The sequence below is a fragment of the Elephas maximus genome, chromosome 11 (genome assembly GCF_024166365.1).
Source record: "Elephas maximus indicus isolate mEleMax1 chromosome 11, mEleMax1 primary haplotype, whole genome shotgun sequence".
Classification (NCBI taxonomy): Eukaryota; Metazoa; Chordata; class Mammalia; order Proboscidea; family Elephantidae; genus Elephas; species Elephas maximus.
Genome location: NC_064829.1, coordinates 115,277,472 through 115,290,374, shown reverse-complemented (window position 1 = coordinate 115,290,374; position 12,903 = coordinate 115,277,472). Strand labels below are relative to the sequence as shown.

The window sequence follows — 12,903 nt, the reverse complement described above, 5'->3', positions numbered from 1 at the left end:
GACGGCACCTAACGACAATAACAGGGCCAGAGAGGAAACAAGGCACCCATGGACACACACAAGTGAGAAGCCCTTACCACCTCTGGCCACAAGGAGCGAAGGGAGGAAACAGTGCCACTGAAACATGGTGAGAGCTGGAGCCTAGGAAAAGGGACCAGCAGGCAGCAGTTGTAGCTACCACCAGAACTGCTGGGTCAAAGAAGGGAGGAAGAGGTAAAAAATACCCTGAACTCTCTCTCCTCTTGCCTGCTGACTTCCTGCTAGTGCTATCCATCTGCCAAATCCAACAGGGAACCATAGGACAAAGGTAATACAGCCCTTACAGGGAAGCTGTTTAGGGCACAGAGGGAACACGGAGCAGGATGAGGAACAGCGAGGAATGGATCAGTGGGGGAGAAGAGGGTAGATGAAGAATAACCACCATAGATATTTATGCCCCAAATAATTTAGAACCAGCCTTCTAGAATCTCTGGTTTCTTCATTGTGAATTCCTAGGGTGACTTACAAGTTTCTGGCTGAATTTCTACTGTCTGTTCCCAAGACAATTGTGTGCTTTGTGGAACCGAAAATGGGCAGTTCATTGGACACCTCCATCTTCCCATCCTTTGGACAACCTTCACACCTTTCTTCTTGTAATTGCCTCAAGGGACTGGATTTGAATTTTGGAACAGCGTGATCATGACCCATTTCTTTTTCTATAAGCAGGAATTTCCATCTCTAAACCTGACGTCATCTCCTTATTGGAGCAAGGGAAGGAGCCCTGGATGATTGCAAAGGATGTGACAGAACAACGGTGCCCAGGTAAGCAAGGGCTAATCCAGTGAGGGAGGTCACTGGGAATAACATCCCAGCAGTTGAATCAACTGACAGCAGTAACCTGAGTTATTGTCGGGAAGCTCTCTCAAAGCCCTTCCCAAGGCCGTGGAATAAAGGCCTGAGACATAAAGAAGAAAGACCTCGCCAACGTCACCTCTCAAGGGAAGCTCCCCTTTACTCCCATTCATTCCTTTTTGTTCTTTTCTTCTCATATTTTCCTCTCACTTCAAAGAGAGATGTGCCCCATTCTTCTCTAGTGACCACCCTTTTGCCTGTTGTTTTCTTTTTTTTTTTGATCATTGTGATTCTAATAGGGGTGAGATGGTATCTCGTTATAGTTTAGATTATGGGTCACTATGAGTTGGAATCGACTCAGTGGCATCAAGTGTTTTTTTTTTTTTTTTGGTGATGGCTAATGGCGGGGCCCTGGTGGTGCAGTGGTTAAGAGCTATGGCTGCTAACCAAAAGGTCAGCAGTTCGAATCCACCAGCCTCTCCTTGGAAACCCTATGGGGCAGTTCTACCTTGTCCTACAGAGTCACTATGAGTTGGAATCTATTCAACAGCAACGGGTTTTAGTGGTTAATGATGGTGAGCGTCTTCTCACATGCTTGTTGGCCATTTGCGTAGCCTCTTTGGTGAAATGAAACCCTGGTGGCATAGCGGTTAAGCGCTACGGCTGCTAACCAAAAGGTTGGCAGTTCAAATCCGCCAGGTGCTCCTTAGAAACTCTATGGGGCAGTTCTCCTCTGTCCTGTAGGGTCGCTATGAGTCAGAATCGACTCAACGGCACTGGGTTTGGTTTGGTTTGGTGATATGACTGTTGAAATCCTTTGCCTGTTTTTTTATAGCCGATTGCTATTGATTTAGACTCATGTTATTTTAGATTCAAAATTGAAAAAGTTCAAACTTAAAAATATGAAACTGAAAAATTATTAAATACAACGTAAGTTAAAAAACCAAGCTGAAATTTAAAAATCAAATGGAAAATGTGTTCAAATTTTATTATATAATTCACTGTTTCTTTGATTTTTGGCCACGTTTCCTAGCACTATGAATCACTGTCAGATCTTCCATTCTTTAGTAAAATGAGCAATACAGAATTCAGCCTTGGAACTTTTGACAGTGTGAAATAACTACTTTTATTCCATTTCTTAATGGCAAACAGCTGATCACAAATGTAGTACACCTAAACATTCTTTGCAGAGTGGATTTATGATCAGGGACACCACTACCAAGATATTTGTAAAACTCTGTTTTTGCCTCTGTTTATGTGTTACACTTCATATTAGGAAGCCTTATCTGGAAAGGCAGAGGGTTTGGTTGATTTGCATGCTGGGTCGTGTCATCTCTTGAGGTTTTATTAAATGTTCTATGTCAAGGTACACTGTTTCTGATGGAGTGTACCTTTGGACTTTAGATCTATCCCTCAAAATTCATTGTGCAATCCTGGGACCTTATCTTTCCTCTAAAAGAAAAATTCAGACTCAGCACTGCTTTCCCAATTTTTTTGCCATTTCTCCCAGCTGCATTTTCCACCCCTGAGCCACCTAACTTCTGTCACATACGGTAAAGTACTTTATGGGACATTTGGTGTTGGATCTGGACCCAGGAGTTTATCCCGTCCCTAGTGACATTTACTAGGTATTGTAGTAAATTGCAAGAGCCCTGGTGGCGCAGTGGTTAAGAGCTCAGCTGCTAACCAAAAGGTCAGCAGTTCAAATCCACCAGCTCCACCAGCCATTTCTTGGAAACCCTGTGGGGCAGTTCTACTCTGTCCTATAGGCTTGCTATGAGTTGGAATTGACTCGACGGCAATGAGTTTGGTTTTTTATGTTTTGGTCACCATATTAGCTCCCATTATATTTGTGCTTTCATGTACTTTTAAAAATATCGTACAGCAGTATTTGAGACTTATCCAAGCTCTCTTAGTCAATCTAGTGCTGGTATAAAAGAAATACCACAAGTGGCTTTAACAAACAGAAATTTATTCTCTCACAGTCTAGTAGGCTAAAAGTCCAAATTCAGGGCGTCGGCTCCAGGGGAAGGGTTTCTGTCTCAGCTCTGGAGGAAGGGCCTTGTCATCAGTCTTCCCCTGGACTAGGAGCTTCTCCATTCAGGAACCCCAGGTCCAAAGGATGCACTCTGCTCCCAGTGCTTCTTTCTTTCCCTCTTGCTTCCTTTTCATTTTATCTCTTGTAAGATAAAAGGTGGTGCAGGCCACACCCCAGGGAAACTGCCTTTACATTGGATCAGGGATGTGACTTTAGTAAGGGTGTTAAAATCCCACGCTAATTCCTTTAATATAAGATTACAATCACAAAATGGAGGACAACCACACAATACTGGGACTCATAGCCTAACCAAGTTGACACATATCTTGGGGAGGGGGACATAGTTCAATCCATGACACAAGTCATTCACTGTTCCTGGTTATTTTGTCTATTATAGAACTTTCATTTTGTCTCTAATGTGTTACAGAATTTGTTATTTCTCATTGAAAAGGAGAACAGTGTGTATTTACATTCTTCTTATTTTTCAGACTTGGAGTCCAGGCATGAGAAATTGCCACAAAAAGATGTTTTTGAAATAGAGTCATTCAACTGGGAGATAATGGAAAGACTTAAGTGCTGTGATCTTGAGGGCTCCAGTTTTAGAGAAGCCTGGGAATGCAGAGGCCAGTTTGAGAGACAACAATTAACTCAAGAGTGCTATTTCAAGCAAGTGAGGATTACCTATGAAAACTTGCCCACTTTCGAGAATCACAAATCCTTCACGCTACATCATGGAAATGAGAGTGCTGAAAAACTGATTGAATGTAAGGAATGTGGGAAAGCATTTAGTCGTGGCACACACCTTATTCAACATCAGATTACTCATACTGGTGAAAAACCTTTTGAATGTAAGGAATGTGGGAAAGCCTTCCGTCGTGCCTCGCACCTTGTTCAGCATCAGAGAATTCATACAGGTGAGAAACCTTATAACTGTAAGGAATGTGGGAAAGCCTTTGGTCGTACCACTGAACTTATTCTACATCAGAGACTTCATACTGGTATCAAACCCTATGAATGTAAAGAATGTGGAAAGACCTTTAGACAGCATTCACAACTTATTCTACATCAAAGAACTCATACAGGTGAGAAACCCTATGTATGTAAAGACTGTGGGAAGGCCTTTATTCGTGGCTCACAACTTACTGTACATCGGCGAATTCATACAGGTGCTAGACCCTATCAATGTAAAGAATGTGGGAAAGCCTTTAGACAGCATTCACAACTTACTGTACATCAGAGAATTCATACTGGTGAGAAACCCTATGAATGTAAGGAATGTGGGAAGGGCTTTATTCATAGCTCAGAAGTTACTCGACATCAAAGAATTCATTCAGGGGAGAAACCCTATGAATGTAAGGAATGTGGGAAAGCCTTTAGACAGCATGCACAGCTTACTCGACATCAGAGAGTTCATACTGGTGACAGACCCTATGAATGTAAGGAATGTGGAAAGGCCTTTAGTCGTAGTTCGTACCTTACTCAACATCAAAGAATTCATACAGGTGACAAACCCTATGAATGTAAGGAATGTGGGAAAGCCTTTATTCGTGTTTCACAGCTGACTCATCATCAGCGAATTCATACTTACGAGAAACCCTATGAGTGTAGAGAATGTGGAATGGCCTTTATCCGTAGTTCACAGCTTACTGAACACCAGAGAATTCATCCTGGAATCAAACCGTATGAATGCAGGGAATGTGGGCAGGCCTTTATTCTTGGCTCACAACTCATCGAACATTACAGAGTCCATACTGGGTAGAAAGCCTTGAATGTTAGGGAGTGCACACCTGGCTCAATACTAGATAATTTTAACGTGATGTAATTAATGTCAGGAAACCTTCATTTGCTGCTTCTGTTATGGAACATCAGAGAACTCACACCAGAAGAAAATCTAATAAATGTAAAATTCTGTTTGCTCACACTCACTTTTACTAAGCATTAGAGAATTTATGCTGAAAATATATTAATATGAATGTAGAAAAGTCTTCTGTTTATCACTCAGAATTTGTTAAGTTTCTGAGAATTCCTAATAGAGAAATTCTAAAATATTTTATGAATTTGCCTTTAGCCATGGCATATATCTTACTTAACCTTACCTCCAAACCAAAAAAAAACAAACTTAATGCCGTTGAGTAGATTCTGACTCATAGCAACCCTATAGGACAGAGTAGAATTGCTCCATAGGATTCCCAAGGAGTGGCTTGTGGATTCGAACTGCTGACCTTTTGGTTAGCAGCTATAGCCCTTAAGGCCCTGCACCACTAGGGCTCCAACATTGCCTCAGCTCCACCAATTACTGACCCTACAGCATTGAGCAAATTATACAGTCTGCCTATCCCTTGGTTTACTTCCGTAATAGAGTTTTTGTGAAGACTAAATCAAATATTTTACGTAAAGCCTTGGGAAGAGTATCTGGCACATACATGTGCTCAGTAAACATTAGCTATAATTGTTACCATATTTTATCACTATTACTGTTAAGGAGTTCATGTGAAAGGAAGGCTTTATGAATGTATTGAATATCAGAAAGCCTTCATAATTACTTACTCTGATAATTCGCCCTGAAAAACCATAGTAAAGTATAATTATTGTAAAAAGACCTTCATTCAAAAGATTAGGAATTCAGATTAGAAATTAACAGAAGAGTAGCCAAAAGAAATCTCCCGTTTGGAAATTGAAAATGCTTCTGACTTAGTCTAAAGAGAAACAGAAACTAAAATGAGAAACTGGAAATGAATGGCAGTGAATTCTCCATATCGAAACCAGTACAGGGTGGCCAAAGACGTGCTCCCACCAGAATCCAGGAATTGGAGGCAGGAGCTTTGTTCACCAGGTGTAAACCTCCAGCACCTGGGCGTTGCCAGCCACACACTGAGCATGTTGAATGAATGAAGAGTTAAAAAGAAATTATAAACCATAAACCAAAGTCAACAGTAAGGTTGTATTTTAAAAGAAGACAAAATTAATAAAATAGAAAACAAAACAGTAGCCTTAATCCAAAGGCTGTTTATTTAGCAATACAACAAGATAGACTATTGATAAATCTGACCTAGAAAAAAAAAACACACATTTAGCATAATATATGATAGAAACCAAACCAGACCCGTTGACACTGAGTCGATTCTGACTCTTAGCAACCTATAGGACCGAGCAGAACCTCCCCATAGGGTTTCCAAGGAGTGGCTGGTGGATTCAAACTGCTGACCTTTTGCTTATCAGCCAAATGCTTAACCACTGCACCGTCAGAGAGGGTGGATATTTTTTAAAAATCAAACTATGCATGACTTTTTTCTAATTGAATATCTAGACAAAATGGATTTTTAAAAATTATCAAAATTGGTTCAAGAAAACAGGGAACACCTGAATAAATCAGTAATTGTAGAAGGATTTTAAAAGTCATCAAAGCTCTGTTCCTTTAAAGAAAACAGTTTAATAATAGAAACTTCAAGAAACAGATAATCCCTGAGGGAAGCCTGCCAATTCATTTAGAAGATTAAATAAAATGCTGATAGCAAAACTAAGCAAGGATAGCTTCCAAAAAAAACAAATTATAGATCATTGTCATTCGTGAAGATAAATATAAATAAATTAGGAAACTGCTTTTTAGTGGAATGCCTGGAACTTCACCTGCTCTGGATTGACGGTGTTTTCAGAGTTGTGATACTGTAACACCAGGACGTGACAACGATGGAGGAGAGAGCTTTGACCCCCCCAGTGCCCAGTGCCATCCGCACTGGGGCTCCTGTCGGAATGTCAAGAAACTGAGGGACGCTTTTACCCCTTGGGATAGCCAGGCAGGGTCCCGAGCGCTTTGATGCCAGCCATCTTATCAGTCATCCTGAGTTTTCGATAAAAACGCCTGCATCTTCTGCATGGCTGCTGCCTACAAAAGATTAGGAGGTAGTGTTCTGTGTGTCATTTTTCTTTAAGTGATTTCATGATTAGGTTGTACACCTCCTCACCGACTGTCTCGTTGTCCAACATTTTGCCTTTACGACAATAGTAAAATATCTGCTATCTGACTGTTTCGTGCATGAACATGACCAGTGGGACACACAGCAGCCACCTGCATTTTCTGCCTCTCAGGGTTACTGGAAGCTGCCGTCCCACTGACAGCACGGACCCATGTAACTGTTTGAAGCGGACACTCCACTTTCATATAACGCCAGTTTCACACAACAACCTGGTCTTTGGAACCTAACCTCGTTGATAAGTGAGGTGAAGGTGCGCAGTCAGAGGTGACATTAGAGATTGTCACTTTGAATAGTTCAAACACATGCACAGCATAAACATTTCGAAGCTGAAATTTTGTGTACAGAGATACATGAGCCTCCACACTATCTCCACCCCGCTCCCACCCGGTGGCCCTTTATGGAGCAGTCGCAAATACTTAGTTCTTGTGTATGTGTCCTGGTTTTTATGTTTGCATAAGCATAGGCATACCCATAACACACTTTTTATCAACTTTTTACACAAACGGTAGCAAATCTCTACCATTGCTTTTTTCACTTAACCATACATCTCACAGGTTGTGCCATATCAATACATATATAGCTGCCTCATTCATTTTTAACAGCTGCATAGTGTTCTGTAATTTATTTAAGCCAATCAATTTAAGTTTTTTCATTTTTTGCTCTTTCACATAATCCTATAATAAATATCTTTGGGCATAAATTGTTCTGTACGTGTGTGATGTATCTTTAGGATAAATTCCTAGAAGCGGAAATGCTAGATTAAAATTACCCACTTTTTAAACTTTATACTATGAACAAATTTAAATGTATACAGAAATAAATAGAATCTTATAGTGAACCCCATGCACCCATCACCAGCTTCAACAAGTATCAGCTCACAGCCAATCTTGTTTTGTCTGTATTCCCACCCACTGCCCCTACCTTCATGTGATTTGTTAAGCAAATCCTAGATGTATCACTCCACCCATAAACATTCCAGGTGTTGTTAGGTGTCGTCGAGGCAGTTCCGACTCATAGCGACCCTGTGTACAACAGAATGAAGCACTGCCTGGTCCTGTACCATCCTCACAATCTTTGCTGTGTTGGAGCCCATTGTCGCAGCCACTGTGTCAATCCATCTAGTTGAGGGTCTTCCTCTTTTTTCACTAGCCCTCTACCTTACCAAGCATGATGTCCTTCTCCAGGGACTGGGCCCTCCTGATAACACGTCCAAAGTATGTGAGACAAAGTCTTGCCATCCTCGCTTCTAAGGAGCATTCTGGCTGTATCTCTTCCAAGACAGATTTGCTCATTCTTCTGGCAGTCCATGGTATATTCAGATATTCCAATGTGTATCTCTAAAATATATCACAATTTTAGAAAAGATTTCCACTCCTTGGAAAAATTGACCATGGTAGGTGGTATTTTTTTTTTTTTTTTTCCTATTAAAGAGACAAGGAAATTGAGTCACAAAGTGATTAAGTAACTTGCCCAAAGCCTCTTACACGGCGAATCCTGATTTAAGGAACAAGAGCAAGATAGAGATTTCTGTATACCACTTTCAGAGTGTGACTGTAAAAAGCAAAAGTCAGAAGATTTTTTCAGTAGACAAATAATCTGCAAAATGCAGGGCCAGTTCGTGGTTCTAGCCCAGAAAGTGGCAAGTTTGGAACAAAGATAAGAAAAGGCTTAATAAGAATCTTTTTTTTATTCTTAAAAAAATATATATTCTGAAACATATTTTGGGAGGTTGCCCTTATAAAAGTAATAATGGTCAAATGGAATAATACAGAGTATATACAAACATGTGAGGGAAAAACAATTTTAGTACTTTTACCCAAAGATGCGGAAACCCTGGTGGCGCAGCGGTTAAGAGCTACGGCTGCTAACCAAAAGGTTGGCAGCTCGAATCCACCAGCTGCTCCTTGGAAGCCTTACGGGACGATTCTACTCTGACCTATAGGGTCGCTATGAGTCGAAATTGACTCGACGGCAGTGGGTTTGATTTTTTTGTTTTTTTACCCAAAGATAAATGTTAAAGTTCCTGCATATTTCCTTCTAGCTTTCTTCAAAGTTTTTTTTTTTAATTCATACTTTATTATGGAAAACTTCAAACATACACAAAAGTAAAAAGTACAAGACAGTGAACGCCAGTACTCCCGTCACCTTGCTACAAAATCGTCACCCCTGCTGTTCTTGTTTGTCTGTACTCATGCCCACTCCCTCCCTCACTGGGTTCTTATGAAAGCAGAACCCCGGTGTTATATAGGACATCTGTAAGCATTTCAACAATTATTCCCAAAAGAAACTTTTTAAAAAATGTATCAGAATTAGTAGGGAGGACAATAAAAAATTTCTACCAAGATCTGATTTAAGCTCATATTATGATTTTTTTTTTTTTTTAGTTTTATTGTGCTTTAGGTGAAAGTCTACAGCAACAACTAGTTTCTCATTCAAAAATTTATACACAAATTATTTTGCAACATTGGTTGTAATCCCCTGAATATGTCAGCACTCTCACCTTTTCCCTTTACATCGTAATTCTAATGATAGCACGGAAAGTTGCTTCATCTGTATTTAAAACAATTTAGGAGAGTCTTTTCTTGGTGGCACAGTGGTTAAGAGCTTGGCTGCTAACCAAAAGGTCGCCAGTTCGAATCCACCAGCCGCTCCTTGGAAACCCTATGGGGCGGCTCTACTCTGCCCTACAGGGTCACTATGAGTGGGAATCAACTCAACGGCAGTGGGTTTTTTCCTAGCAACAACATTCTTTAGGCCATCTTTCCCAGCGTTTTCTCTTTTCTATTCAAAAAAGAGAAATTTGCATGTGCATTTGTGAAATATGGAGGGCTTTTTGTTGTTTGTATTGAACAAAACTGACCTGAACTGCTACAACTCTTAATTCTGAATCCTTCATGTGGAGAATTGTATCCACTTCTTGGAAACCCTGGTGGCGTAGTGGTTAAGAGCTATGTTTGCTGACCCAAATATCAGCAGTTCAAATCCGCCAGGCGCTCCTTGGAAACTCTATGGGGCAGTTCTACTCTGTCCTGTAGGGTCGCTATGAGTTGGCATCGACTCAACGGCAACGGGTTTGGTTTTGGCTTTTTTCTTGGCTCCTAGAAGGGAGTCAGATATTTGCTGAATGACTGAGTTGATGAATTTGGCAAATGCTAGCGTATTTTTAAGGAGAGATTTAGGTGGGGAAACCTTCCATTTGCCACTCCCTCAAAAAAAAAAAATATATATATATATATAAGATTTCACCTTAAAAGTTACCCTGCCTTAAACTCTGGCTTAAGAATTTTAGAAGTCATTCCAAAGAATTCACATATTTTAATTCTGAAATAAATGGGTATTTCATCTTTGTTAGATTCACAAGCAACACATTTAATGATGCAACAACTTGCCTACCACTCCACCAGGAAATCCTTCAGATGTCTCAAAAGTATAACCTCCAACCAGGTTTATAATCCCACCCCCCCCACCTTACAGCTGCTTTTGCACACTTGACACTACAACAGCCCCCTTGTAGCTTTACTTCCAGTCTCACCTGAAATTTGTCTAATCCTGTTCAAGGCAGATTTCTCCACTCATGTGGTAGCCTCCGGGTCACCTCCTGGTATTCACAACCTTGTGAAGTCCCCTTCCCTTCAATATGGGCATGGCCCTGTAACCTACTTTAACCATTAACAAGTGACAAAATTTACAGAGTGCCAGTTTCAGGCCTGCGACATGGGAAGGCCCGGTAACTTTCACTTTTGCACACTAGAGAGAGCCAACGCCATGTAAGAAGTCTGACTACCCAGAGACCACCATGCTGTGAGGAAGCCCAGGGTAATCAAACAGAGGCCGGGCAGAGAACTGAGGAACAGATAGCAGAACTGAGGAACCAAAGGCAGAGCCAAGGCCCCAGAGGTATGACTCAAGTTTCACTTTTCCAGTCAGCCCGTAGCCACTCAAGCCACCCAGCCAATACCATGTGGAGCAGAAATGAGTTACTCCCACCGAACCCTGCCCGATGGCAGAATTGTGAACAAAAAACGGGCATTTTTTTTTAAGCTGCTAAGTTTTGGATAGTTTGATATGCAACAATAAATATGCAAAATATCAAAGGGCTTTGTGGAAATAGAAAGTGAGACCCAAACAGTTTAATTCAATTTTCAAATTCAATGAAAGAAATTAAAACCAATGTTACACTGGTATTTAATAAGCTTTTCAAGGGAAAGGGTTTGTTGATGTGAGTGGAGAATGGAGCCTGGGCCGCCTCTCTCGTCTGTTCCTATCATAGGAGGACTCACATTCAGGACACGTAGACATCTCTTTTGCGTGTCTTGCAGGCATGTCTAAAACTAAGCCATTCCTAGTCACATAAATAACCCAAAACCAAATCCGTTGCCCTTGAGTCGATTCTGACTCATAGTGACCCTATAGGATCGAGCAGAGCTGCGCCATGGGGTTTCCAAGGCTGTAATCTTTACGGAAGCAGACTGCCAAATCTTTCTCCCGTGAAGTGGCTGGTGAGTTTGAACCACTGACCTTTCAGTTAGCAGCTGAGCACTTAATAAATTCCTTTAAATCTGTCCCCTCTCTCAGCAAATGGCCCCATCACCCACCGAAGTTCCCAAGCCAGGGACCATCCTTGGCTCCCCTCTCCCCAATAGTTTTGAAATCTAGTTTGCTCCTACCACTGGGACATTTCTGGAGCCCTTCTCCCTTTCCTCGGTACCACAAAGAGAGGTACTTGAGAGTCATAGGCCTTGGGGTCAGAATTCCTGAGTTCAAAGCTGAGTGCTGCTACTAGCTGTGGTACCTTGAACAAGCGATATTATTGTGAGGATATAGATAATATATACAAAATGCTTAGAACATGCCTGGAATATAGCAAAAGTTGAGTACGTTTACTTTTATTTCAATTTAGGTTCAACAGTATCTATGGAGAGTTTCTTATATGCCAGGTACTGTTGTAGGTACTGGGTATACAGCAGCCCTCGTGGAGCTTATATTCCAGTGGGGGAAGAGACATGTGCTAAAATGGGGGAGAAAGGAATAAAGAAGATCAAGAGTGTGAGGGGAGGTTGCAGTTACCCTTAGTATCACTTATTACCACCACTCCTCTGTCAATTTGTCGTACTGTGGGGGCTTGCATGTTGCTGTGATGCTGGAAGCTATGCCACCAGTATTTCAAATACCAGCAGTGTCACTCATGGTGGACAGGTTTCAGCGGAGCTTCCAGACTAAGACTAGGAAGGACCTGATGACCTACTTCTAGAACAAAATTGGCCAATGAAAATCTTATGCATAGCAGCGGTACATTGTCTGATAGAGTGCCAGAAGATGAGCCACTCAGGTTGGAAAGCACTCAAAATATGGCTGGGGAAGAGCTGTGTCCTCCAAGTAGAGTCGACGTTAATGATAAGAATGGAGTAAAGCTCTCAGAACCGTCATGTGCTGGTGTGGTATGACTCAAAATAAGAGGAAACAGCTGCAAACATCCATTAATAATCAGAACATGGAATGTATGAAATATGAATCTAGGAAAATTAGAAGTAGTGAAAAATTAAATGGAATGCATCAAGATCCATATCCTAGGCATTAACCAAAAAAACAAAACCTGTTGCTTTTGAGTCGATTCCGACTCATAGCAACCCTATAGGACAGAGTAGAACTGCCCTATAGAGTTTCCAAGGAGTGCCTGGTGGATTTGAATTGCCAGCCTTTTGGTTGGCAGCCGTAGCTCTTAACCACTATGCCACCAGGTTTTCCATCCTAGGCATTAGTGAGCTGAAATGGACTGGTATTGGCCATTTTGAATCAGACAATCATGGTCTACTATGCCGAGAATGACAAAGGGGAATGGTGTTGCATGCATCGTCAAAAAGAACATTTCAAGACCTATCCTGAACTACAGTGCTGTCAGTGATAGTATAATACCCATATGCCTATAAGGAGCACAACTGAATATGGCTATTATTCAAATTTATGCACCAACCACTAAGGCCAAAGACAAGCAAATTGAAGATTTTTACCAACTTCTGCAGTCTGAAATTAATCAAACATCCAATCAAGATGTATTGATAA

General features: G+C 41.1%; 1 protein-coding gene across 4 annotated transcripts in view; it reads left to right on the top strand.

The window, feature by feature from the left end:
• ZNF565 (zinc finger protein 565) overlaps positions 1-7,507 on the top strand; it is a 40,702-nt gene extending 33,195 nt beyond the window's left edge. For 2 of the 4 annotated variants that reach the window (XM_049902237.1, XM_049902238.1), the window contains exons 5-6: positions 703-801; positions 3,358-7,507. In XM_049902237.1, the coding sequence (XP_049758194.1) occupies positions 703-801; positions 3,358-4,628 (1,370 nt within the window). In that variant the 3' untranslated portion in view covers positions 4,629-7,507. The remainder of the gene's footprint in view (positions 1-702; positions 802-3,357) is intronic. The other 2 variants (XM_049902240.1, XM_049902239.1) reach the window with 1 other exon arrangement.
• Positions 7,508-12,903: the final 5,396 nt, after the last annotated feature.